The sequence below is a fragment of the Phlebotomus argentipes genome, unplaced genomic scaffold (genome assembly GCF_947086385.1).
Source record: "Phlebotomus argentipes unplaced genomic scaffold, Phlebotomus argentipes genome assembly contig_15, whole genome shotgun sequence".
NCBI classification, from domain to species: domain Eukaryota; kingdom Metazoa; phylum Arthropoda; class Insecta; order Diptera; family Psychodidae; genus Phlebotomus; species Phlebotomus argentipes.
This window is the reverse complement of record NW_026776181.1, coordinates 1,614,502-1,640,922: the sequence shown is the minus strand read 5'-3', so window position 1 is coordinate 1,640,922 and position 26,421 is coordinate 1,614,502. Positions and strand designations below refer to the sequence as shown.

Genomic DNA, 26,421 nt, shown 5'->3' with positions numbered 1-26,421 from the left:
TTGGCTGATGGGATAGTCACGCGTGCGCCGTGGCGTATAGTAAAAATTCACATCGCGTAAAATACCTTACGTGGAAAAGGCGCTCACAAATTGCAAGAAGGGATATTTTCTGCCGGTTTTCCCTGGAAAAATCAGCAAAAAAGTGAACAAAAAGCGTTTCAGGTGTTCGTGAGAACGTGAATCTTCTGAACAGTGTGCAGAAATTGTGAATTTTCACACGTTTTCTCTGGTTTGGGGGTGATTTTCTGGATTTTTCACATTGCCACTCCGCTCAGGACTCCTGCGGAAATCGATGCCAATGCATTATTGGCCTTGAAGTGGGTGAATTGGCGAGGGAAAAAGGCGCCCCACGGTGGTTGTGACCAGGCAAGAGCGAGAGAAGGGCGCCAGGTGGGATTAGTGAGCGACATACAGCTTCGCGAGGGTGGCCGTGGAACTATGGCGCTACTTTTATCAGCCTAATTACACCTCTCTCTTTCACCCACCAAAGCCCGTCAGGAGAGTGCGCCCCCGCTGCGAGGGCGGCTGTAGTGACTTGTGAGTGAATCACATAGGAATTTCTGCCCGGAAAGAGAATGAAAAGTGCTTGAGGAAATTCCCTGGAAAGTTGCGAAGAGTGATTGTGAGAATTTTCTCCCAGAAAAGAATTCAAGAATATAACTTCGTGGGGTGGAGAAACCACCCAGAATATTTTCCCATAATTGTGAAAAAGAGTGTCTCCCAAGAGAGGCGTGCAAATGACGAAGGAGTGTTCAATAGGCACCAGTGCGAGAGAGTGAAAAATGTTGTGTAAATTTCCCAATTAGTCTGTGACGTGTTTTATGTGCAAGAACGCAAAAGGACATCCCCCAAAATGGATACAGCCATCTATAGAGTCGCTCTGCTGGCGCTCCTCGCGGTCACGCTGCTACCTCAAGTTGCACCGGATCAAGATGAAGACATTCCCCACAATGAGTAAGTATAAGTATTCTTTCCACTTTAACCTCACCGCAGGATTATTAAATGTTTTTGTGAAATCAATTGACACGTTTCTTGATATTCAAGTATGAGAGTGTATATGAAAATCGAAAAGTATTTCTATTTGGATCATTTCGTAGAGAAGAGAGACAAAATAAAGTGTTTTGTAATAATTTACAGTCTTTGGTAGTATAAACCAAGTACAAAAAGTTAGAATATAATAAAGGTTTTTTTTATGTCACTGTACGCCAAATATAAATAATCTCATTTTTCCTCTGAACTTTAATTCAGCAAGCAATTTGAATCTGAAATAAAGACTACAACAAGCTAAGTGTTAATGCAATAACTAAAACTTTACAAAATAACATATACATATAAGTTTTGTATGAAGCGCAGTGAACAGTCTGGAAAATAGAATAGAATTATTATTTTCTATTCCCTGGGTGAAAATGGCCAATAGAACGTCAAGCCCATGTTTGGTAAGTTAACTCAATTATGAAGCAAATATAAAACTTGACGCTGTGAGTCGCATCGGCTGAACTCTGAGGACGAGGAAACTCGGAGTCTCACTTGGTATTATCTGTGCCTTAGGAATATTTCATGAGTTTTCCACCCTGTTTGAAAATAGTGCAGAATGATTTATTAATTCACTCGATTTCCGCTCTCTCTTTCTCTGAATTACTCCTCATGGCGCCAAAATTCAAGGCGCCCACCGCCGCCCGCCTCCTCGATGCTCGAGTGACGGTTCCAGGGCGGAATGTGAAATGTGTGAGTGAATAATAAATCAATAAGCGGGCAACAAAAGACTGGAAATTGCTTGCTCATTAGCCACGAGACGATTCCACCATCCCCGATGGGGCCAATTTTATAGAGTGACCCCCTCCTTCCTCCCCGCCCTGCTCAATTATGTGGCTAACGACTCCACTTTGGAGGGCCTCGCACATACACTGATTTATGACCCGAAACATCAACCCGAAAAGCACATACAAGGGAGTGAATCAGCCCCCCGTTCAATTCGATTTTATGTGTGTGAGGTAGTCCATACCTAGGCCACTTTAAAAAGGTGAATCATCGGGCACAAAAGCAGCTCTCGGTCAAACTATTCCCAAGGGGGAGATGATATGATGTCAAGTGGTGTACAGATCAGCGGACATTTGCTTTTCTGATTTTTTTTGTTGATGATTGACGATTCATTAACAGACAGAATTCAGTTACTAAACAACCTACAGGAATATCCTTTGTGCGTCTCTAAATCATAAATACTATAATTTATTAGCCAGAATCTTGAATGTGCACTTAAACAAAATTGCAATTGATAAGAAAAGTTGATAAAATTCGTTTTTAATTTCTTTTCCTAATCAAGGATGACAAGATAATTGACACAAACACTGCTTTTTGACGAGAAACTAATTTTATAACCATAGCTTTGATTCATATCTTCAGAATTTCTACTAAGGCATGAAGAAATAGTTGAAGTAGACTAAAAAGTACTGCGGATGAAAAGAAACACTTAAAATTTTAGGCACTGCTCAATTTGTAGCAGTCGTAATGATGTTTTTTAAATATAAATTAAGGTACAGATTGCGGCCACACTATCTCCCCCTTGACCATTCCCTCGCCGGTCGCCTGGAGCGATATTTACTGCCGCCAAATGTGAACCATTCTGTGGCCAAGGATTCGTGGGCTTTTGTGCTGTTCCCGCGAAATTGTCAAGATGACTTTTCGGGGGATTTTATTGGGCGATTTATTGCTTGTAAATTGCTCTTCGATTGAATATTTGGGGATGAGTTGAGAGGTACGCACTCGGGGATTTTACAGTCGCCTCGGCACAAAAAAAACCGGCACTTTAGGCGGGAAATCTGCAAGAGCATTAATTTTGAGGGAGAGTGGAAAGCTGTGAGTCTGAACGGCGGCGCGAAGGAAAAATATTTGTGTGATCAAATTATGAGATAAATTCCAGCTTTTGCTGTTCGATTTTATTCGCACTTTCTCAACGATGAGAAATGTTTTAATGCACAAGAAGACGGGCAATTCGAGCGTGTCAGAAAAACATTGTGAAATTGTATTTATAGAGAGGCGAAACGTTGGATTCACTTTCTCATGGTCGCATTTTGTGCCTCGCAGAGGAAATAGGCATTTATGGGGAGCGATTAGGATCAATTCCAGTGAGATGTCGAAAAAAAGAGACTTGCGAATCAAGTGGAAACTAAAAGACTCTCTCTATTCTGCATTCTCCACACCATAAATTCACGTCACACTGGCATTATTCAATAAAATGGCGAGTTCATCCGCAGCTCCACTTGTTTCCGGATGTTAAATGATATAGAAAAATAGAGGAGGATTAATTATTTGATAAAAGGCACCGACGAAGAGTTTGCGTGAAAAAGCTGCGGGAAAGGGTTTGGAAATTAGTTTTATAAAGCGTGGGTTAAGTGGTGAAAACTTTAAATGAGCTTTTTGTGGCTTTCTCGCATTTCACACACACACACGTAATATTTTCCAAACATGGTAAAAAACATATTTCATTCTCCATCCATGTTTGCCCGCACTTTAGCGCGGCGAGAAGGGGTGGCACAAAGAGGGAGAGAGAAAAAGTGGCCATAAGGGAGATGCCCAACAAATACACAATAAATTTTCTATAACATCCGAATGATATCAATTATAGCACCCAAACAAGATACGGAGGAAATGCACTCGTTGACAGAATAATAAATAGTTGTTCCATTTGGCCCTCCATTTCTTGTCCCGCCGCGCCTCACAATTAATTAGTCTCTCATGGAACCTAAGTAAAAAGTCATCTCTTGTTCTTCTTCTCTTCTTGCAGAGTACGGAATTGGGCACTAAAGTTCGGCGTGGACCTGTGGGAGTTTGGCAGGCAATTTACCAAGATGAACGACATCAAAATGGTAAGAAAACAATATTCTCAAAAGCATCCAAAGCATCATTCTTTGAACCTCTCTTTTGCATTTTGCCAAATTGCGCAAATCTCATTTAAAATGCAGAGTACGTGCATTTAATTTGCTCCACTTTCGTGTTATCACGTAAATATTTAGAGCACTAACAAGTTGAGAATTTCAAATGATTATAGAGCCAAAAAGCTAGAATTTCTCCACCTAATTTGGACACTCTTTCAATAAATATCTTATATACATAAATTTGCTGTCAGAGAAAGCTGATATTAATTAAGAAAAGAAAAACATTTTTCGCTTAAGTATTTTTGCAAAAAGAAAGTCATATGACATGTATACTAGATAGGAAGTTTTTGTAAAAACTTCCCTATCACAGTATTTTCCTCTCTCCTGAAAATTCGTAAATTTATAACATAAAATATAGTCCGTGAAATGTTGAAATTTCTGAAAAAATTGGTCGATGACCGAAAGGCAAATTAATATTACTGTCCTTGATGAGAAGCCTCAAGCGCTTGTGCTTCTGTGGCTTGTGCATCTTAGTAGATATTGCATTCTTGGTAATAGATTCTTGGGCAAATTCATGCTTTTGAGCGGTAAACCTCTGCTATTCAGCATTACTTGAGATGCAAAATTATTAAATATTGCATAAATTAGTGACTACATCAATTGTTGAGGTCTTTAGCAATTGACTCCTATTCAAACACATCTTGCCCTTGAAATCAATGATCAGGGAATAATAAAGTGGAGAAAATTGAAATTGAATTAAGGCGAAGGAATAAAAAGCAGAGGCGAATCGCATTAAATACTTGCAACATGTGTCTTTAGTTAAGTGAGGCACGTAATACAATTTGTTTCCCCACGAGGGAAATATTGCGGAGGGTTGGGTATCTTGCAGTGACCCACATTCCATGATCATGAGGACGAGCGACTTCATGTGTATTTCCGTCTGTGTGGGGGTGAAAATCACCCGACCCCCTGCAAGTCAGCCTTTGGGCGAAAACGGACTGAACGGGGGAGGGGGGCATGTCTTACTATTTTATTTTGGCCAGATGGACGACGAAGAACGCGCTCGCCGGAGGCAACTTGAGTGCGGCTTTCCCGAGTTTTACGATAAGAATTTTTTAATGCCTTCTTTCTCCACATCTTCCTCGTGTCCTCACACAAGATGCTCCGCAGCACGAGGACGAGAGGACGAGTTTCAACGTTGAGCTTTTAATATCTTATGGGTGGAAGACGCGCGCGCGAGAGCGAGAGGGTCTGAAAATTTAATTTTGCACGAAGAAAACTGTGAAAACTATGTGGAGATCCCATCATTTTTTTTGCTTCGCGCGAGATGAAATTTCTTCCTCTTCTCACGAGTGTCTTTCTCGTGGATATTTCATGAGCAATTTTGAAACATTCATTATCGCAATCAGCACCCGATAAAGTTGTTGCTTATGGCTTGAGCGCTTGAGACTTTTCGCCCAATTCCAGCCATATTCGAGGAGACTTTTGCACACAATGTGACAATGTCAGACTTGACAGAAGCGTGATTTACAGCCACTTTTCGCGCAGTGGTAATACGGAAAATAAAATTAATTGAACGAAATACTATAATTTTTTTTTGAATAATTTCAATTATTGCAATTTGGTGGTGGTAAAGCACGCGCTCAAGATGAAGTGTAATTAATGCCTCCATAAAGCGTCTCATTAATTTGTCCATTTCTGGCTCACGGGGCTTCCTCAATTTGCAGAGGAAAAGCCAGTCGGAAGGAGGAAAAGATTTACCGCCAATATAGACTTTTTCACTCTGTGGCATTTGATGCTGTAATGGAATTAATTAATGAGCAATTTCTCTTGATAAATCACCTCCAATGCGATATGGCCAGAGGTTGTGTGTTAAAAATTGTGGTGGGTCGTTAATTAAATGAGCATGTTTTGAGACGATGAAAGAATGGACGAGGGGAGAAATGCATCCATGGGAAGCGAGAGGGTGAGAGAGAGAGAGAGAGAATAAATTCTTGCCAATGACACTTTTACCCTTTTTATACTCTGCCTCAATTTTCTAGCTTGTTTCCCATCGCTGCAATCTTCCCCGCGCCGCAAATTTCTGCCGGAACGAGAAATAAAGGGGATGTGGCGAATAGTATACCTACATGTATAAACTGATGCATTTTCTTCTTACTTTCTCTGTTTTTTCCATGTGGCGACGCTGCATAACGTGTTTTTTCGGCCTGCACCATCACCTAAACGACTCCGCACACACTTTACAGAGATATAAAGACTCTGACGTTGACGTAGTGAGAAAGGATGGAATTTTACTACTACGGGAAATGGCAGCTGAAGTTAAGAATTTCATGGATTTCAAAATGAATGCAGTCATGGTGAGTAACTTTTATTACACACATGCACACACACACACACACAGGCACACACGCCAAACTCCACTCATTTCCACGGAGGGTCTTTTCTTTTTTTGTCACACCGCACAAAGCCTCGGAAAAGCTCCCTCTTCTGACATCCCACACTCAATATTTTCCCCATCAAATGCACTCCATTGAGGACGTTGAAATGGATGGTGGCAAAGTCGGTGCGAGAATTTGAAAGAAATTCAAGAAATTACGGCTTTTTTCTTCACCTCCAATTGCGAATCCATCAGAGGGCTTCTTGTTGAGGAAATATAACTATTCAGCACCTGCTTGTTATTTTCTGCAAAATTTCTTCTCCTTGTCACACACCTTTTCACATTTCCTTTTGTGTGACTCAATTCTTTGGTAAATTTCCGTTACTGAACTTTTGTGAGAGACGGGCTCACTTGAAGTGATTTTATTCTTCGCATTTTTCTTTTGGTGAGAAGCAGAGAAGTATTGGATATTAATTTGGCAGGAAACTTTTGTCAGAAGAATCTTCAACTCGAAGTTGGAAAGTTTTTGATGAGTGAACGTGAAATGTCTAATTTATTGACGAGAAATTTTATTATGAAATTCCATTTTGAGAATCGCTATAGAACATGAATAGATGATTCTGACATAAATACAGTAGATGAAGTTGCAAAAATTCTCCTCTTTGGAACGAGAAAATCGTGTCTATTTGAATTGCAGTCACTGTGCACAGTGAATCTGCGTTGAGAATGGGAGAGAAAGGATAAATATAAACATGAGAAGTCATTCTAATGATAAGGAATACTGCGACATGACACTTAAATCACCCAAAATCCACGTGTCTAGCACGTCTGACTCCTGCTGTAACATCTCCAGAGTGGAAATACAGTGTAACAGTGGAAAATGTGCTCGGAAAGTGTGTCTCTATTTCACAACATTAAGTTGTCTCTCGTATAGCAGGTGAAATAATAGCAGGAGGAAAACTGAATAAAATGGGAAATATTGTGCAAGAAATATTGGATACAACAGCGACGAATTCAGGTGAAATGAATATTTTTGTCTGATAAAATGGAAATCGATGCCAGCCAAGGCTGCGACTTCAACCCTCGCCTTTTTTACAATTTGTTTTATTGTGCTATTTTTTCTTCCTTTCCGTGCCTCGCTTTCCCAATTCAAGGCGTTTAGCGCATTTATATTTTAAGGATTTTATGCCTTGTAATGTTTTCCAATACCTTAAATGCGGCCAAGAGAGACAGAGAGAGAGAGAGAGAGAACTATTAGATTCCTCACATTTTTCCATTCAAGATGACTTGGGATTTTGTCCTTATGATGCTTGGCCCCTTCGAAATCCTTCTTGCTCTCAGTGTGGCGAGACAAAAAGGCGAATCAATATGAAAAGTTGTGGATTTTTCTGCATATTTTATCCCATGTTTTGGAAGATGTTTCCCACAAAACACAAAAACTCTCCCCCACTTTTCAGGGCGAAAATATATGGGAATTTAAACATTGAGGAGGATAAGGAGCAACGCTCTCTGAATAATATCTCTTCGGATTTTGCATAAAAATCGAAGAAAGAGCCGAGGATGAAGCGACATGGGAAGTTTTCTTCCTTTTCACTGTTCTGATGTTGGGAAAGTTTGAGAGAGAGCTTATGGGGGAAGTAGGAAGATATGTACATATATACCAAAGCTTTTTATTGCCGGGAAAAGTCACGAAAATGGGCACTACACAGCGGTCATTTAGTGCATTTGTCGATCAATTCATTGGCACATTGATGGAATATTTCCGGGCGCAGATAAATGTGCATTATTACCTGATTGCAATCAATATTTCGATGGATGGATTTAAAATTGGAATGCAGGCCATAATTGCTCTACTTTCGATTTCGACAGCATACATATCGTTCTATTTACTATGGCGAACGTGACAATGTGGCGTTGCAGAGTCTATTAGTGGTGGCAAAGAGATGATGTGTCTCTTTTGCATCTGCCTCGGATCGGAATGACTGCATGTGGGGCGTGTTTGGGAGGACAAAAAAGCTGCGTCGTATCTCACATTTATAATACTTTGTCTGCTCCATTCAGCCATTAGCGTGAGGGTTGTTAAGTGGGTGGGTGGGTGATTGAGAGTCAGACAGACAGATACAATTGTTGAGATGTGTGTCTGTGCCTTTGCCGCTGAAGTGGCATGATGAAGAAGCATCCCTCGAGAGCACATTGAACTTGATATCTCTGCTCTCTCATCCCTCGCGCGCCTTACTTCATCAACCTCGCGCGAGCTTTGGCAGTGGTGTGAGCGGTTGTTGGAAGAAAAAATGGAGTGTGGATGAGTTAAAATCGGCGAAGGGAAGCGGAGACATATAAAAATGAATAAAATGACAATCGCACGAGGAAATATGTGTGTATAGAGTGGGAGTGTGTGTGTGTGTGTGTGTGTGTGTTTGTGTCTGGTAGGGTGTTGATGATGAAAACTGAGATGGTGAAACCAAATCTTGACTCACCGCGTCATAAATAATAATTAATCTTCATCACATCAGCAAATATTATACAATCGTCGATGGTCGGCATGTCAGGGATGTGAGATGGGGGTGCTCGATGTGTGGGTGGCCTGTGGGCGGAAGAAGTTACCACAGGAAGGAGATTTGGTGGTTGGGAGGACTTTCGACTTGCTTCACTCTCTCAATATGGCTCATAATAATATTAAAATAATAATTAAACTCACACCCAACAATTTCTCACATAATTTGCCCTCATTCTCTGTGCCCTTTTCGCATATTAAAGGGAAGAGCTTTCTTTATATGTTCATTCCTGTCACTTTCAACAGTTAAATTATTTAAATTATGACTTTTGCTCACTCGTTTTATTTCAAAACATATCAAAGAGACTCAAAAATACTTTAATCTTGTTAAGACAAAGATTTAATTCAACATACATATTCCACCCACATCCTCGTCATTCTCGCAGAATAATTTTAATATATACTCAATTATAATGCAATCAGAAATAATTTATTCCCTCTCCCAACTCAGCATAATTAACAGCTCTTTTCACAATTTACAAACATATTCAAAAATGAAACACTTTGTTTGCCTAACACACGCGGAAATGTAAAGAAAATTTACCCACGAAAATCGTTAATTTTAATTGTCAGTTAATCAGTTCCCGCACTTCTATCTCTACCAAACGCGCCACCCACTGTTTTTGGCTGGTGGGAAATGTGTTTTATTCAATAAACTTCCGCATATGCGTCGTCGCAGTCCTGCTGAAAAATCCACCCCATCTCTCAAGCCAGGGTCGAAAGGAATATGCTTAAAGAATGCCCTATATTCTCGCTGGAAAATTCCTTCTTTGAAGCACTTGTCATTCTCAGCAGCCTTTCTCAGCTCTATTGTGCATTTTTTGCGAGCTTCGTTGTATTTTTCACTTGTTTGATGAATGAAATGTTGGTAAAAGTGATTCTGCCGTGAATTTGTTTTATCTGCGCAAACTTGAAGGTCTCGTAAACCGAAAAGTAACGGTTTTACAAGATCTAAATTCCATCTCGTGATGCGAAGTCTGCGTGGAAAACGATCGATATAGAGGATAATTTAGGAGTCAATTTGGCGTCCTTCTTCCTGGATGGTATTGGTTTTATTAGTTTCTCCGCGGTGTGTATTGAAATTTGAACTGAAAAAGCAGAGAGTGTGGCGAAGAGAGTGAAAAAATGAGAAACAGAGAAGCAGAAAATGTCAAGTGAAATCAATTCCGAGCGAAGAAATATGGTCTCTTCCATCCTAATCTCCACACGCTACTCTTGGACTTATGTAAGTGGAGAGAAATTTCACTTAACAAGAAGCGCCAGGAGGTGGATCGGGGGCACAGAATGAGAGAAGTGTGTGAGGACGAATTTTGTTTTGGCAAAAATCCCAGGAAATTAACACATAGGGCACAATTTATTCTTCCGGTGACTGTTACAATGTGAATGAAAAGGTGAAGGCGAAGTAGATGTAGCAAGAAGATGGCGGGAAGAAAGAGGAAAATGAGTGTCGCAAGAACGGAAAACGCACAGAGTCTAAAATTGAACCCAAGGGAGGATGAGTGCCTGCGTGTTTTTCCAACTGGACCATCTTTTGCCGCGTCTCTTTGCAAAGTGCGCGCGGGATGAGAGTTTTTCTGTAGCAAATTTCTGTATTTGGCTTCTATTTAATTTAGTGTTAATTGCACAGGAGATTTATGACATTTTATAAAATTAATTTTCTGCCCTGTTTTGCTATATATTCCCTCGGCCTAAAAAACATACACACGCTCTCTCTCTCTTTTTCATGCGAAGGCGCGTGAGAAAAAAGTCTCTTTCGCCCTCCCTCGCTAGCAGACCATCCTGTGAATGGGTTAAAACAATTAAATTAAATTAGTGTGACACCGGGAAGAGATTAGTAGTTTCACAGAGTGGCAAACTGTGTGTGAAAATTTGGGAGAGAGCAAAATTTTTCATATGTTTTCCTGATGTCTTTGGCGCTGGATAAATTTATTATTCAATGTGAAGCACGGTGAAAGGTCATTCATTTTATGAGTCTTTTATAGTCCACTCTTAGGTTTTAATTCTACCGCCCACATTAGCCATGTTACGTACAGTTGAGAAAATGTAATTAAAACCTTCTCTCTCTATTCATAGCTTCATCAAAATCTCCCTGTTTTTCTGGAGACATTGGCCGATCTATTAATTACTCTTTGATAAATGAAGATAGACTTAAAACATTGATGCTACTGATAATTGACGAGGTGGCTTCAATTAAAATATCGCAACTGTGCTTGTGTATAGTTAAAATGAATGAGAGGAACCCTTTGACTTTAGATTGAACTCTGCAAAGGATCATAACTTTCATAGAAGGTTCTCTCGCAGTAATAACTGATGAACATGGCTTTCAGGCAGTTTATTATAATCCACTGAGCATACATAGATTCACATAGAAATACACAAACAATATGAATTTTAATATCTTTATTTCATGAAAGAGAGGCAATTTTCGAAATGATTGAAAATGAAGCTGAATTTTGTCATCGAGAAATATGAAACGCTATGAAGAAAAAAATCCACCCACAATTCCTTCTCATACACACACTCTTTTGTCGAGAGTTTGTGTTGGAGAATCGGTAAGGGTTAAGTGTTTGAGTGCTGCTATCGTCTCTTAGAGAGGGTGAGATCCAATTCAAGTAGCATCAAAAGACAACTCAACGTCGTGGAAGGCACCACGAAGACCACACGGCTCATTATTATATAAGAATCAATAATTCCGGAGCACTCACAGAGGCATCTTCGAAGACGTGAGACAGAGAGCATATCGGAATGCTGTGTTGTCTCACACTTTGCGTACACATATTCCCTATTAGGGTGGCGGAAGTTTAATGTGTCGCTCTTGAGGAGAAATCCACACATACACACCTCCGACAGGGTGGATTATTCCTCCTTCACTGGTGGGAAATCCATCGAGGAAAACTTAATATGAAGCAGAGACACTTCACGTATAGTTTCACCCTCTCTCTTCCACATACACACACACACATACGTTGTGGTCCGACTTGACTTGAGTCAGGAGTGTGGAAAGAAAAGCCGAGGAAAACTAAATCCATGTACTTGCGGAAGGACTCACGAGGGTGGGTGGAAAGTCTTTGGTCGTATAGCAAAAACAGGGGATGAGAATGAAACATCGTTTTGGGGATGAAATCTGTGCACTTTTCGATATACACGCTCTCACCCCTCGGCTTGGAATTATTTTGCCACGACACACGATATTTCTCCACCCCCTGCCCAAAAAAAACTTCCGTCACACTCAAGCAACTCCCCAAGAAGACTTCCTTCATTTCGCAATACCCCGCAAGAGGAGTGTGTTGATGCAGAGAGAGAGAGAGGGATTATTGTTACGATTATGATTATTAGAATGTACCAGGGAGTTGAAAATTGGACTATTTTTCTCCCTCTCTTCCGCCCCCAAATCGATTCGAAGAGTCTGCTAGAGAGACAAAAAAGACTCTTCTTCTACGCTCTTATATGCAATTTCACCATTATAAGTGCTTCCAGAGATTACGTCTTGGCTTTGAAGACAAAATCCCGATACGAGTTCAATTCCCTCTGTTTCACTTATCACGGCATATTAGATGCTGAAATACGGTTGAGCGATTCATCAATTTCGTTGGGTTTGACGATACGAAAACAGCAATGAGGAAGATTCAGCACATCGACAATACAATCGCTGGTCTCTACGTTTAAATTGAGGAAAACTATACTTACTGACTATTTACTTAAGTAAGTAGGTCAAGATAATAAGAAATACTAAGTGTAATAACACTTAGATCGTTCTCAGAAATCCTAAAAGCCTGCCATATACGGAAAATCTAATATCACGCAACCAGTAAAACACGCATTTGATCATCAATATTTCTTGTATATCACAAACGGTGTCACATGCCAATATCCGGTTTAATAATGTATTGTATTCCATAAGAGCAACGAGACACTAAAAGCTCCCAAGAGAATCCTAATTGTTCCCATAACAACAGAAGTCATGCATTTGTGTCGAATGGGTGTAAAAGGCTGGAAATGTCGTAGTAAAGGCACTTGAAGAAATAAAACAAGACAAGATGAGGCATATTGAGAGAAATAAAAGTCAATGGCGAAAACTTGTTGACAAATTCCACAATTGATAAACCCTTTTCTCCGTGTATGTGTGCCCTGAGTCTTGGGTGGAAGGGGCGGAGAAATCAAATGAAATGGGTAAATTGTGCGTCATATTGTAAAGTTTTGCTGACACGAAAAATCTGTTCACCACCATGGCTCTCTTCTCTGCGTTGAGGTTGAGGGTGAGTGATGTGGATGTGTATGATGTTGTGTGAGGTGGACATTTTTCTATAACACAACCCACCCTCTCTCTCTCTCCCTCTCTCTCTCTCTCTCTCTCACTCCCTCTCTCTCGATTGCAAGATGGTGTGAGGCGAAAGACAAAAACTTTCCTAAGTAAATCATCTTTCTTGTCCCTGACTGTTGGTCTCACAGAGCATAAGTTTTCCCCAAGGGAAAATAATTTGCTTAAAATCTGTACACTACTCCCAAATTTTCCAGAAAAATCACTGACATTTCTAGAATTTTAACTTTTTAGGTTGTTTGCTCACCATTTCTCAAATTAAAATGAGTGTGTGTGTGTGTAAATACGAAAAAACCAGAACATAATAGCCTTGATATAAGTTTCACTTCAGTTCTAATTGATATGCACGCAAACAAGTTTTTCAAGAGCATCTCATTACCACCTTCAAAAGACACCCTACTTTGCTCTTCCAGCGCCCCGGTTATTTGATATTAAATTAATTTACTGCTTAGGTGGATTCTCCGCTCAGAGAATTGCCCTCGAGTGTGGAGAACCACAAACAAGCTACGCGCGCGATTGTCTCGCGAAACACTTCGCAGAGAGACAATTGATGGTGAAACTTTTATACATGGACATGATGAAATTTTCCAGTGAAATTAAATTGATACATAGACGCACAGATCTATTGAATATCACAATAATCTCTCTCTCTCTCTCTCTCTCCTTCTTCCTCTCTCTGTCACTCTCGCCAGTTGCGATGCCAAAATTGCTGGAGGAAAGAAGTGTATTCCACCCCAGCGATAGGGAAAAAATATGAAATTTGCAAACTTGGGAAAATGTTTTATATACCCACTCTTCCTCCCACCCTCGGCAATTTTTTCCCATGGATGCTCAGGATGAGGAATGAAGACTATTGGGTGAAAGTGTCGAAGTTGCTGGGTGAGGAAGGAAACAACAAAATTTCATTCAATCATCTTTCCTCCTCGCAGACACACCACTTTCCATGATGAGGGTGGCCAATGCCTGGGCGAGGGGTGGCGCACCGACAGCGGGTGTGTCACGAAATAAATCAGACTAGTCTTTCAATTTCATAATTGCCACATTTCTGTATGTCTCTCTTTGGACGATAACAGCAAAGGCCGAATTTCGATTCACTCGAAAACTGTCAAATGTCAAGTTCACAACTATTAATACGGGAAAATCCCATCACATGTTCAAACTCATTTTCATCTGAATTTAGCACTCAATTCACATTCACAGAACACAGAAAGAAGATCGAAATACACACTGAGCTATAGACTTTAAACACGCAAGACCTGATTTGAATTATCATTTAATGAAAAATTCTATTTTTAAACCTCTATTGAATTTTAAAACAACACAACTCACTAAGGTTGAAAACTGTTACCCATAAAATTTAGGTTTTTGCTGCGCAATATACAGTTGCTGCCAATGAAATAATACATTTGAATCTTCAATAAATTTTAATCGAGTTTTTAAAAACTCAGAGCGAATAATTTTTATTGATTTTGACTAAAAGTATCACTTAGTAAAAATCGTTGCTGTATGTATAAAGCAGTCTCTGAGTTTTCATGATTGATGATGGAGAAGTGAAAATTTTAGTAAAACTTTCACTTCAAACATAATTCCCACATGTAGTGAAATATTTGAGATGCTTTTCCAGTTGACTAAAATGCGCGACAGAGAGAAGATATTTGCAAGTTTGTTGGAAATTTTGAGGCTCAGTTTTGCCGCATGCAAGATTGAAGGAAATTCACTAGCAACTAATAGAATAGAATTTGTGGTGTTTCTCTCTCGCAACAAACTGCTAACACTCACTTTTTTTCAAAACTCCGCGCAAAGTATTTCAAACAGAAGTTTTTGGGCCATGCATATTCCCTATTGAGCCATTGACGAACGAGCCAATGTATATATATATATAAATATAAGAATGCCTGGCATAAATACTTGAAAACTTGATGATGTATATTAAGAGAGGGTAGGAAAACTGAGCCTGCAAATTTTCATCATGCGATTCCTTACAAGATCTTAATATTGTGCCCTCAGTCCTTGGTAAAGTTCAATTCCAATTAGACTTCCACTCGGGCGGGTGAGGAAGATTAAAAAGAATAATAAATTTCCATCTCAGTGCAGCTGAGAATGGGTTTCACAGTGTATAAAGCATCTCCTGGAGTGTTCTCATCGCGGGAAATAAACAAGACATTCAAACTTCTTATTCAGTAAGGATGCGGAAAAGGAGATTGAGATCTTTGAGAGTCTCCGCGCGACTCACACCATTGCATGAAAAGTTGTTTTTCTCTTGGAAAAGAAACTCACCCCGCGCGCTCCAATGTTGGAGTGGAAACAGGATAACTATTCGATAATGAATACCTTTGCCTTCTGGATCAATATTTGATTAAAGTTTTCTCCTCACCAATTGTGCGGTGCAAATAAGAAGCTGAGCGACTCTGGGTGAAATTGAAGCAAAATTCTCCTCCGTATATATTTTCTATTAAAAAGTACGTGAGTTGAATTCAGGGTAGTTTTCATGGAACTTTTACACTTTTTTATGTATGTCTCTTGTGTATGCGCGACTCTTCTCACATTTTCCGTGTTGTTTTTATGTCCTATGCGGGGCAAATCATTTCTCACCGCGGTGATAACAGTAGTTGGAGTTTATTTGTGGAAGTTGAGAATGTAAATAAAATATTGAGGTGAATTGAACCGCAAACGAGGTGCCATTGACTACCTCTTGTGATTTACATATACACGAAAGGTTTATAGCTGAATTAGGGCTGTGATCATGGTAGAATTTATCCAAATGATAGACCTTGAGTGGCTCTTGTGTCGCACTCACGATCGAGTTTCGCTCCCACGATTCGTTCTCCACCTTTTGCCACCCTCTGAGCAATTTCTTGCCACACTGCGAACGACGAACAAAACCCCATCAATACGCTGTAGATAGCAAATTCCAAATGTCTCTACGAACGACATTTCAACCTCCCACACTCGCCGAAATGTGTGCAATGTGAGACGATTTGGGGCGACAAGAGAGCTGAAATGCTGGGGGAAGACAGTTTGGTGGAGCTGTTCTTTCCAGAATCGTCTCTCTCTCGCCTATCGGAAGGGCGGACAGAAGCTCACAGAGGGGAGCTATCGACGTGTCGAGAAAACACCCTCACAACGAAAGAGCACCATATAATGAAGGGGTGATGTGCGAGGATCGCTCTCATAGCACCATTTTTTTTCTCTACTGCAAAGTGCATTTGTCGTGTTCGCCTCGTGTTGTTATCCTCAATTCGCCGCCCCGATTTTCCAGCCCCAACCCTTGGCGAATGCCTCCGTTTGTCAACTCAATCAGTAGCTGCACTTTACTACTCTTTCTCCCTTCAGACATTTTGAGGGATGTTTAAACATTTTAGATCTTTCTCCCCGGGCTATGATTCTGCCTGAGCTGCACATCTTCTCCAAATATGCCATCTTCAAGACCTTCTTTCCACCCGAGTTGCATCACTTCATATGTGTCTTTTCATGAACACACATACACTCAATTGGATACGAATTTGAGATGCCCCTTTCTTGTGCGCGGTTGCCTTGTAAATTGATGTTGACGAAGAAATGGAGCATTTACCGAGATGATAGTTGGCAAATATTTGAACTGCACTATTTCAACTCCCACTCCATAGATTCCCCAGATCTTCAATTTAGATAGAGTGCGGCAAAACTCATCACGATTAAGTCCTCAAATAAATTTTGTATCGTCTCATGGTTATTTTATAATCACATCCCTCTCTCAAACAGAGAATAATGGACTCGGCAGAACAGGCTGCCCTGTCCTCGGAGACCGACCAGGAGCCGCAGGCTCAAACCCAGATCCACAATGCAGCGAATGGCTTCTACGACTCGCGTCACTTGAACGAGTACGCGTCCAATGGGCGGCTCGTGGAGGGAGCCAAGGAGATGCTTTTGCGGCCAATGCGGCGCTTCGAGAGACTTCCCGTCAACTTGACTCTCAGCTCCATTCTCGTGCCGCCGGGCATTGATGTTAATGGTGGGTACAGGAATTCCCGTAGATATCCCTCGCAAAGTGATGTGATTGCTGTGGTGATTTACTCATGTCTCGTCCTGGATTTAGATGCTGACGTGCAAGCTTCCATTGCCTGGTCCTCGCATCTGGATCCACTCTTCGCTAATAATATGGAAAGGGATCCTGCGCTCTCGTGGCAGTATTTTGGATCGAGCAAAGGCTTCCTCAGGCGCTTTCCCGGCACCGCTTGGCCGCCTGATGGACAAAAGATGGACAAGGACATCAATGACTTCCGCACGGAAAACTGGTTCGTGCAAGCTGCATCATCGCCCAAGGATATTGTAAGTCTCCTTCTGTGAGATCATTCAAGAAGATCTCAGTAAAATTGTGATTTGAACCATTTTTTCAGTTTATCCTTGTGGATGGCTCAAAGTCAATGTGCAGCTCCAGCAATCACCACTTGGCTTCGGCCACGGTTGGAGCAATTCTGGACACTCTTGGTGACGATGACTATGTGAATGTGGTGACATTCACGGACTCAGCCAAGGCTCTTGTGCACTGCTTCAGCGACAAAATGGTGAGAGCCACGCCGGACAATATCAAAGAGCTGAAAGTTGCGGTCGACAGTATGGAATGCGAAGGTTCGGGCAATTTCACGGCGGGTCTTGAAATGGCCTTTCAAGTTCTACATCACGTAAGCAAAGAATATCTTTATATATTCCTTTATTTTCCTCGCGTAAATGCAACTGTCGTGTGAAATTGAACTCAACACTTACATTTCCACAGTACAACCAATCTGGACAAGGAAGTCAATGCAATCAGGCCATTATGTTGGTGACCACAGGCACTTCGGAGACACACGACGATGTGAGTTTTGTTACATTTCACTCCATCTCCTGTTGAGAGATTCACACACTTGAAATTTCTCTGTCTGCTCTGTCTGCACAAATGTAATAATTCATGTTCCGTCTAACCATCGTTTCCTTCCTTCCATCCGTTCGCACGATCTCCTCGCTCCTGAGCGGTTGTGTATATGTGTTCTGCGCCCAAAAATTGCCACCCCTTCGGCTTCGCTGTTCTTCAAAACGCAAAGAGCTCTTACATATTCATTTTCTATGAATTATTATGTGGTCCTTCGCAAATGGAAAACACAGTTTTCCTCAACAATAATTCTTCGTCTATTGCCTCACCGCGCCTCCTGTGTGGGGGTGGTGAATGCCTGGGAAATTTGCATTGTAATGCAGCAGAATTTTAATGAGGCAATGTGAAGGCGGATGAAGAAGGTGTCTCTCTTCAATGTCATTTCCAATTTTCCCCCGTTGCCAGATTATTCGGCACTATAATTGGCCCCACATGCCCGTGAGACTGTTCACCTACCTCGTCGGCAGCGGCGACTCCAGCTCCAGGGAAGCGCTGCACACAATGGCGTGCGGCAACAAGGGCTACTACGTGCAGATCAGCAGCGAGGAGGAGGCCAGGCGGCTGGTGCTGGAGTACGCGCTCGTCATGGCGCGCCCGATGGTGCTCTACCAGGCCGACCATCCAGTGCACTGGAGTCCCGTGTTCATTGGCGGTCGCAGCGCCGTCCTGGGCAGAGATAGCGAGAACCGCCGACGTCTGGTGACAGCCGTGACGACGCCCGTCTTCGACAGACGGAATCACTCACAGCGCGTGGCCAATCTGCTCGGCGTTGTGGGCACTGATGTGCCCATCGAGGAGATCCAGAAGATGATTCCCCAGCACAAGGTGAGCAGGATGAAAGCTTTTTGATATGACTTTTTTGGTCATATCATTGTTTTAAATTCCCAATAAACAAAATCGAAGTGCATGGTCAGTGGTGGTCAGACGCGTACAACACATGATATTTATGGGTGAAAATATATATCAATGAAATGAACATCGTAGCCAAACAACCGCCCACTGAGCGGCACACAATAAATGCCACCCATTTTCATCCCCGCCCTATTTTCTCTTCTCAACAGCTTGGCGTCAATGGCTATTCATTCATTGTGGACAACAATGGTCGAATTCTCTATCATCCCGATTTGAGACCACTGGTAAGCCATGAATGATGGTTAATTTTTCAGCCCACCCACAGTTAAATGGTCTCTCTCCGCAATGTCTCATTGCAGAGTGACGGCTCGCAGTACAATAGAAGATTAAAACCAAAGTACACTTCCGTCGATTTAACTGAAGTGGAACTACCTGAGATCGATACATCCGGCAATGGCGAACGAGAGAGTGAGAACACAAACTTGTTGCTCGATGTAAGTTTCCCATCTCTTTTCCACTCTAATGAGACTTTTTCACCGGCGAACAGAGAAGTGGTGTCACTTTGACATTATCACGTTATAAATTTATGCAGGAAAATTACTTCCAACCAGAAAGACTATATCAAACACATCGAATTGGAGGAAATTAAATTGCAAAGTTGTGAATATTTTTACCAACAACTTTTTATTACTATTGTACTTTGTCATTCAATTTTAAAACGTAAAACCATCTCTGTCTTCGCATTATCTTTAGAATTTCATTCACTATCGACCGCAATTTATAAAGTTCCCCCAACAAAAGGGAGCAAAGTCTGTGATTTGCTCGTCGGTGGTAAATTCTCGTGTGTGCGGAATGCACAGAAAAAAATCGATAAGTGTGAAATATTAAAATTCTTCATGGGATTTTTTCCCATCATTGCTCCTCACTTTGCGCTCCACGTCCTCGACATTCCGTCTATTTATTCTCTCTGTCCCTCTCTCGCCTCGCACAGATGCGCCAGGAGCTTGTGTCCCAGAAAGAGGGTGAATCGGAATTTGAAGTGCTGCAGCATTTGGACATCATGAAGCGAATTTCACTTCGTTCACTGAGGTACTTCTATGGTCCTATTGACGGTACACCCTTTTCGCTGGCGCTCGCATTGCCGGAAAAGTATGGGATGCACGAATTGAATGCCCAACAAGAGATTCGCCACTCTCACATTAATGGTACGTGAAAATGTGATGTGGAGTTGAGGAAGCTTCTTCAATGGTGGTGTTTTTGCTCATTGCAGTGACTGAGTATTTCAAAGGTAACAGCTGGAAGGTCCATCCAGACTGGGTTTACTGTGAGTATAACAATATCAATGATTTGGAGCGCGAGCGAGAGAATTCCGGGGATTCGTTCTCACACGAGGAGACCTTTGAGACACCCGAAGATCAAGTGTTGCACTTTCTGGCCAGAGCTGGGCGCCCAGGATGGAAGTGGATGTCGGTGAGTTGTGCAGAAAACACATAAGATTCTCTGAAGTGGTAAATATATGTCACAATGCGTCTTGACACACTCATCCTCTTCCTCCAGGTGAGACCACGATCTCCACAGCCCCACCACGGGCACGGGGGCATTCCAGTTGGCCACTACTCGCAGCACTTCAATTCCGGTCAGGGCTCGCGCAAGGCTGAGCCCTATTTCTGCGACCGGACCCTGATTCAGAGTCTCGTGCGTGATGCAATTGTCACTGATGGATTGGACAGGGGACCCACTCATCCCACGCGCAAGGAGGACAAACAGTAAGTCACACACTTTTGCCGAAACTTTTTCATCTCTGCCAGTCGTGAAAGTATTCCCCTCATCATTTTTCTCTCGCCATTTCTTTCTTGTTTTTCCTCACGCCCAACCTTTCACCCAATGTTTTCTGTAGTGAAATAGTGAAAGTCTATGAGCGAGAGAAAGAGAGAGAGAGAAATGTACATTTTTCATATTAGATTTGCCAATGAATTATTTCTCGATAAATTCTCCCCTTTTGCAATTTATTTGGAATTTTCCACCATTGGCCAAGTTTTCCAGAACTTCTCCACAAGGACAATTCTCAAGGGAATCAAAAATGGAATCGTCATAGTGAATACATATGTATGTGGCATTATAGAGAATTCTCAAGAGATTTTTGACGAATTTTCCACAAGATAAATTTCAATACGTGTCGTGTGAAATACAATTGAATCTATAGGGAAAATTTAATATTTTAAGTCAACAAAAAGTTGCTTCTCTATTATTGATTGTTTTTTAAACACTCAGTTTTCTAATTTGGTAATTAGTAAATCTCTTAAATTTATATTTAGGAATTGCAATTGGAGAGTGAAGAAATGAAGACAACAATTTGGCAAATTTAATCATGTTAATGAGAAAGCTGCATGCAAAAACTATTTTCACCTTATCACATGCACAGAACAATTTGAGTTTTTTTTCTCTTATCCTATGATTTGTCAACATTACGATGATGAAGTGGAAATGAAAATATTTTTTTACTAACAAGAGCACCATTTGCACATTTAATTGTATAGCCCAATCGCCACGTTGATGGCTTTGCTGCACAGGTAAAAAATGCTGAAAAGACCATTTAACACTGTTTTTCTCCTGCAGCGCGTTAAGATCGTGGACAAGAAGTGATAATTGTGCCTACACAGCATCGCAATATGATGAATAATACTGAAGTTCTATTCGGTCTTGTTCACTTGATGTGTGTGCTTTGATATCAAAATTGTGTGTTGAAGAGTGGGCGATAAAAAGAGCGATACATCTTTGATGAGATGAAATGACGGAAACTTTTGTGGTACACTGGAAAAAGCTAATGGATTTTCTTCGTGTTCTTGCAGACAAGGATACCAAATGTTCGGCGTAACGGTGTCGTTTGTGGCGACGCGGTCAGGACTCTTGCGCTGGGTCGATCACATTCCCCATCCTCCAGACTCGCCGGAACCGTGAGTGTTCTCTTCCTTTATCCACTCTTCTCGCGATCCTTTTACTCATTTTCGTCATTTCTTGCGTGACTTTTCAGGCATTTCAGCGAATCCAACACCCGAGCGATGGACATGACATGGTACAAGAGAGCTGTGGATCAGCACGCCATTGAGCCAGACAGTTTCGTTTTCAGTGTGCCCTTTGACTCGGGCTACACGGGCAAAAGCAACGCCACTCTCGTTACGGCCGCACACGCCATCTTCATTGACCACAGAGGCCACAAAGCGCCGGCCGCGGTTGTGGGGCTTCAATTCCAGCACGATTCTCTCGCCAGACACTTCATCAACATCACATCGGCGGTGAGTGACCAGTAATCGAAGGGGTGTAAGCATCTCAGCGTGTAGAGAGGAGCTGAGATGTTTATACTCCTCGCCAAGATCATGCATCAAACATATTTCTTGCTTTTCTCGATTTCTTCAGTGCACCGCAAGTGGTTGCAGGAAGACCTGCGCCTCGGATGAGCTCGATTGCTATCTGCTGGACAACCATGGCTTTGTGCTACTCTCCGAGGACTCCGAGCACACTGGGCGGTTCTTCGGGCAAATTGACGGTACCATAATGGACTCCCTCGTGCAGGATCGCATCTATAGAAGAGTGCCGCTGATGGACTATCAAGGAGCGTGCTCGGACAGCGACAGCTCCTTTGCCGCTGCCGGGCAGAAAGTGAAGCCCCCAAAGCCTTTGTCCTGGCTCCTCGATTATGGCATGTCTTTGGCCGTGTCGTGGCTCTCGTTGATGCCAGCGCCGATCTCCGCTTGGTCCAGAGCGCGCTACGGACCTGAGTACACGGACCAGGATGAGGACGATATCGACGACATAAACTACTCTGACGACTACGACACAAACTTTGACTATCCGCCCATTAGCAATGACTACGTAACAGCACCGGAAATTGTGAGTAGAAGAATGAATGTAAAATCTCTCTGCAAAATTATTTTTATTTTTTTTACACTTTTGATAAGGTTCTTCAAATTCCATACAATTTTATTTTCTGTCCAAGAAGATTCTCATCTTCAAAGGATATGTATTATGATGGTTCTTAACAGCCTCTTTTCCTGAAGCAGATCTTCGAGAGACCAACTCAGCCACCACCAAGGCCTGTAACTCCACCACCTGGACCGCGGGTCATTCCCGACCCAAATCATGCCAGACCATGTGACCTGAAAACGGATCTGTACATCCTGCAGCCGGACAGGCTGAATTCGAGCGGGCAGAGCAATCCACTGAAGGGGAAGCTGACGAACTGCCACTCATCGGGCTGTGAGAGGCCGTTCAGTGTGCAGAAGATCCCGCACAGCAACCTCATTCTGCTGGTCGTGGACACGCTGTGTCCGTGCGGCTCAAAACAGCTGGACATCGAGCCGCAGGAAGTCACTGGAGGACGTGGTGAGTGTTTGGAGAGGCGTCAGTGATGACGGTGAGTGCTAATCATGGTGATTGCCATTTTGCAGGCGCTTGTGGGACGAGGCGCCAGGCAAAGGAGAATCTGCCGCGAAAGCGACCGCAGAAGTGTATAAATTACCATCCGGAAGAGACGGAGATTCAACAGTGCGGTCGCGCCACGAGGCAAGCCATTAATGCGTCCCTCCTGTCCACCATCTTCACGTTCACCCTGCTGTGGACCGTGACACACGTGTGATTCCACGAACTCGCGACAACTCCACGGACATACACTTAATGGGTGATTGAGGACTACTTACTGAGCATCTCGCGGGAGGCACAGGCACAAAAATCACGAACGGGTTCTATTTAATTTTACTACCGAATACATCGATGGTAAGAGTTTAATTAATCTTAACGTAATTGATAAAAAGTTGGAGATAAAAGGCATAAAAGCAAAAACTGAAGGAGAAAGAATACCAGTCACACACTAAGATATAATCGTTAAGGAAGAATTATAAGTGAAAGTAAGTTATTTAAAGTACAGATAAATTTAAAAGAAGAAGAAAAAAAATGTGGTACCTTTATTGTATGACTGACTGTCTACTATTTACATTAATTAAATGATGACATAAATTGATGAACAATAAAATCGTGTGAATGACTTAAATTAATTATACATTTTCAATTATATTGACGCATGAAAGTGGCGTGCAACAAAAAGAGAAACACGAAGATCAATTGTGCAGAAAAATGTGTGGTCAAGCACAAGATGCTTTTTTTGTAAACTTGCGAAAACAGAGTTAATTAATTTGTGAGACAATAAAGAATGCAAAGGCAAAGGAAACAATTAAAGAAAAAAAATTAAACACTTTTATTAAGGAGGTGGAAAAGAAATTGAAGAGACTTTCTTCAGTGGAAAAAATTAGTAGAAATTAAATTTCTAAATAATTCTCTAAGTTAAAATGGTGGGTTTGGGAATTGTAAGTTTATTAATATATTAACTAAAAAAAATTTACATTTTATTGGTATGTTTGCACTGTATAAAATGTACCCCAAAAATATAAGTATGAAAAATGAGATAAGAAATCGCAACATTTCTATAGAACATGTTTAATATGATAAAATGTAATGAAAATTTAGTGAGAAATTGAGTTTAGTCCAATTCGTCGCAGCGATAAGTATTTGTATACATCTGATTTTCCCAAGAAAAGTCGAAGAAAATGAAATTCTACTTGAAAAACCTAAGGAGAATGATAGTAAGAGAAATATGTTTAAAAAATACAGGGCTTAATATTGGAGTAAATAAGGTAAGAGGCAAATTGAAAAAAATGAAGCAAAAATCTCTTATATTTAGTGACGCACACAAAATTATATCGATTGGACAGTAAAATGAGAAAATAAACAATTTAGCATGGCGATAAAAATCCACACAAGAGATACGATCCTGTATGGCAATTTTGAGACATTAAAATGAAATCTTTGAGGACACGAACAAATTGTTACTGTAAATAAATCTTTGAAGATGACAAGAGAGCAGAATAATGTTAAGAGGATAAGGAAATATAGTGAAAATTGAGCAAAATGATGTAGTCAATGCGCAAAGGCAGCAATTTGATGACTGAAAATGCAACTGAAAAGATGTGTTTTTAGTATGAGAAATTGCGTGCTTTCGTTTTGCTAAATCAACACACTGTACAGAGTCTTCCATTAAAGTAAAGGGAGGTGAAAGGATATTAGAAAGGATAAAAAATGAGAGATATTATTGATTTAAACTTACTTATATATTTGAGAGAGAAAAAATTAGAGATCATTAATTCTTATTGAGAAAATTTCTAAACAAAAAGAGAAGAAGGAACTTGAAGTAAAGGCGCGTCAGTTAAATAGAGCGAAAGAGGAGCAGAAAGGCAAACAATTTACATTATACAGATTATACTATTGCTATTATACAATATTACCAATTATACATATTTACAATACATATTAAAAAGAATGGAAAACTCACATAACAGATCACTATATACAATTGAAGGAAAAAAACAGATTTAATTCCACTATATGTACTTTTATTACCTTAAATTGCAAAAGAAGAAAACCAGAATATCAAAGAAATGTATTTGCACTCTGTAATTTTTCAATTCATTAGTTTTTTCAAAGAATATTTTTATTACAAAAGAGTATAAATAAAACACTTCAGAAAGCACCTGGTTTAAAGAATGTATTTATAAGAACGGAAAAATAGTCACTAACACTTTGAATCTTGCACAAAAGAACACATTTTGATTAAGGATCATTTCTGATAAAGCGATAGGTTGGATGAGGTTATATATAACAATTTTCAATCCAGAACAGCGAGAAAACAGAGAATGACAAAATTCTCTAAAAATTACACTTCCCAGACACACAACTTAGATAGAAATTCAATATTGAAGGAAAGTAATCAGTATTCTAATGCGTAATTATATTGAACGAAGAGGAAAGGGAAAAGAGCGAAAGAACAAGAAAAAAAATATTCTTTTACCATTGTTTTAATTAGTTGATATGCAATAAATTTCAGAGAAAATTCATATCAGAAGAAGAAAAATCCATGTTAGGAAGTAACGAGAAAAAAAATGCAAACTATGGATCAATTGAAGTCATATCGAACAAAGTCACTAGAAAAAAATGAGAAAAGGTAATGTTATTTGCGAAAACCCACCCAAAAGAGTAATTCTTATCAAACTCTCAACATTGCAATGAAAGCAAACATTTCCATTTTATTTCTTCGCTTGAAGTCTATGAACAAGTTCTTTGAGAAAAAAAACCTCATTCAGAAATCTTCATCGTTAACCCGAAGCAAAAAAGTATTTCAATTAAAAATATTGACACAATAAATTAAGGATTTAAAGAAAAAAATACATTCGACATCAACTTCTTAAATGTGAAACAGTCTAATTGTGTTTTGAAAGCGTGAAGAAGTGACAAGGATCACTTTGGATTCAGACATTTTAGCGCAAAAGAGATGAGAAAATCAGAAAATTATAAATTTAAAAATAAAAGTATTGTAATTATAAAAGTTTGTATTTTTCTCAATTCCTTTTCGGCGCTTTTCGCGTTTTAGGTATCAGAGACAATTCGGAGCGGAAATAATTAATAGATGACCTTGTGGATGAACTGCAAGAGAGTGCAAGAAAACTGAAGATTGTG

General features: G+C 40.7%; 1 protein-coding gene across 3 annotated transcripts; it reads left to right on the top strand.

Annotated features, from left to right (window-relative positions):
• The first annotated feature begins 90 nt into the window (after positions 1–90).
• Positions 91–25,715, top strand: LOC132261968 (voltage-dependent calcium channel subunit alpha-2/delta-3). Of its 3 annotated transcripts, none has more exons than XM_059761047.1 (19): positions 91–954; positions 3,782–3,863; positions 6,119–6,229; positions 16,863–17,112; positions 17,197–17,429; positions 17,498–17,782; positions 17,875–17,955; positions 18,415–18,834; positions 19,071–19,145; positions 19,221–19,355; positions 19,853–20,066; positions 20,132–20,331; positions 20,419–20,627; positions 21,399–21,431; positions 21,711–21,815; positions 21,893–22,154; positions 22,276–22,749; positions 22,920–23,241; positions 23,307–25,715. In XM_059761047.1, exons 1-19 carry the CDS (start codon positions 854–856, stop codon positions 23,492–23,494), a joined length of 3,780 nt encoding a protein of 1,259 aa, XP_059617030.1. In that variant the 5' UTR covers positions 91–853; the 3' UTR covers positions 23,495–25,715. The 3 variants fall into 3 exon arrangements, with proteins under 3 accessions (XP_059617030.1, XP_059617029.1, XP_059617031.1); XM_059761046.1 differs by having other exon boundaries at positions 22,917–23,241; XM_059761048.1 differs by lacking the exon at positions 21,399–21,431 and having other exon boundaries at positions 22,917–23,241.
• The last annotated feature ends 706 nt before the right edge of the window (positions 25,716–26,421 follow it).

Coding starts and splice junctions, on each gene's coding strand:
- LOC132261968 (XM_059761046.1), top strand. CDS start 854: ATGGATACAGCCATCTATAGAGTCGCTCTGCTGGCGCTCCTCGCGGTC. Junction 6,230..16,862: donor TCAAAATGAATGCAGTCATG/GTGAGTAACTTT, acceptor TCTCTCAAACAG/AGAATAATGGACTCGGCAGA. Junction 20,628..21,398: donor ACGCGCAAGGAGGACAAACA/GTAAGTCACACA, acceptor TTAATTGTATAG/CCCAATCGCCACGTTGATGG.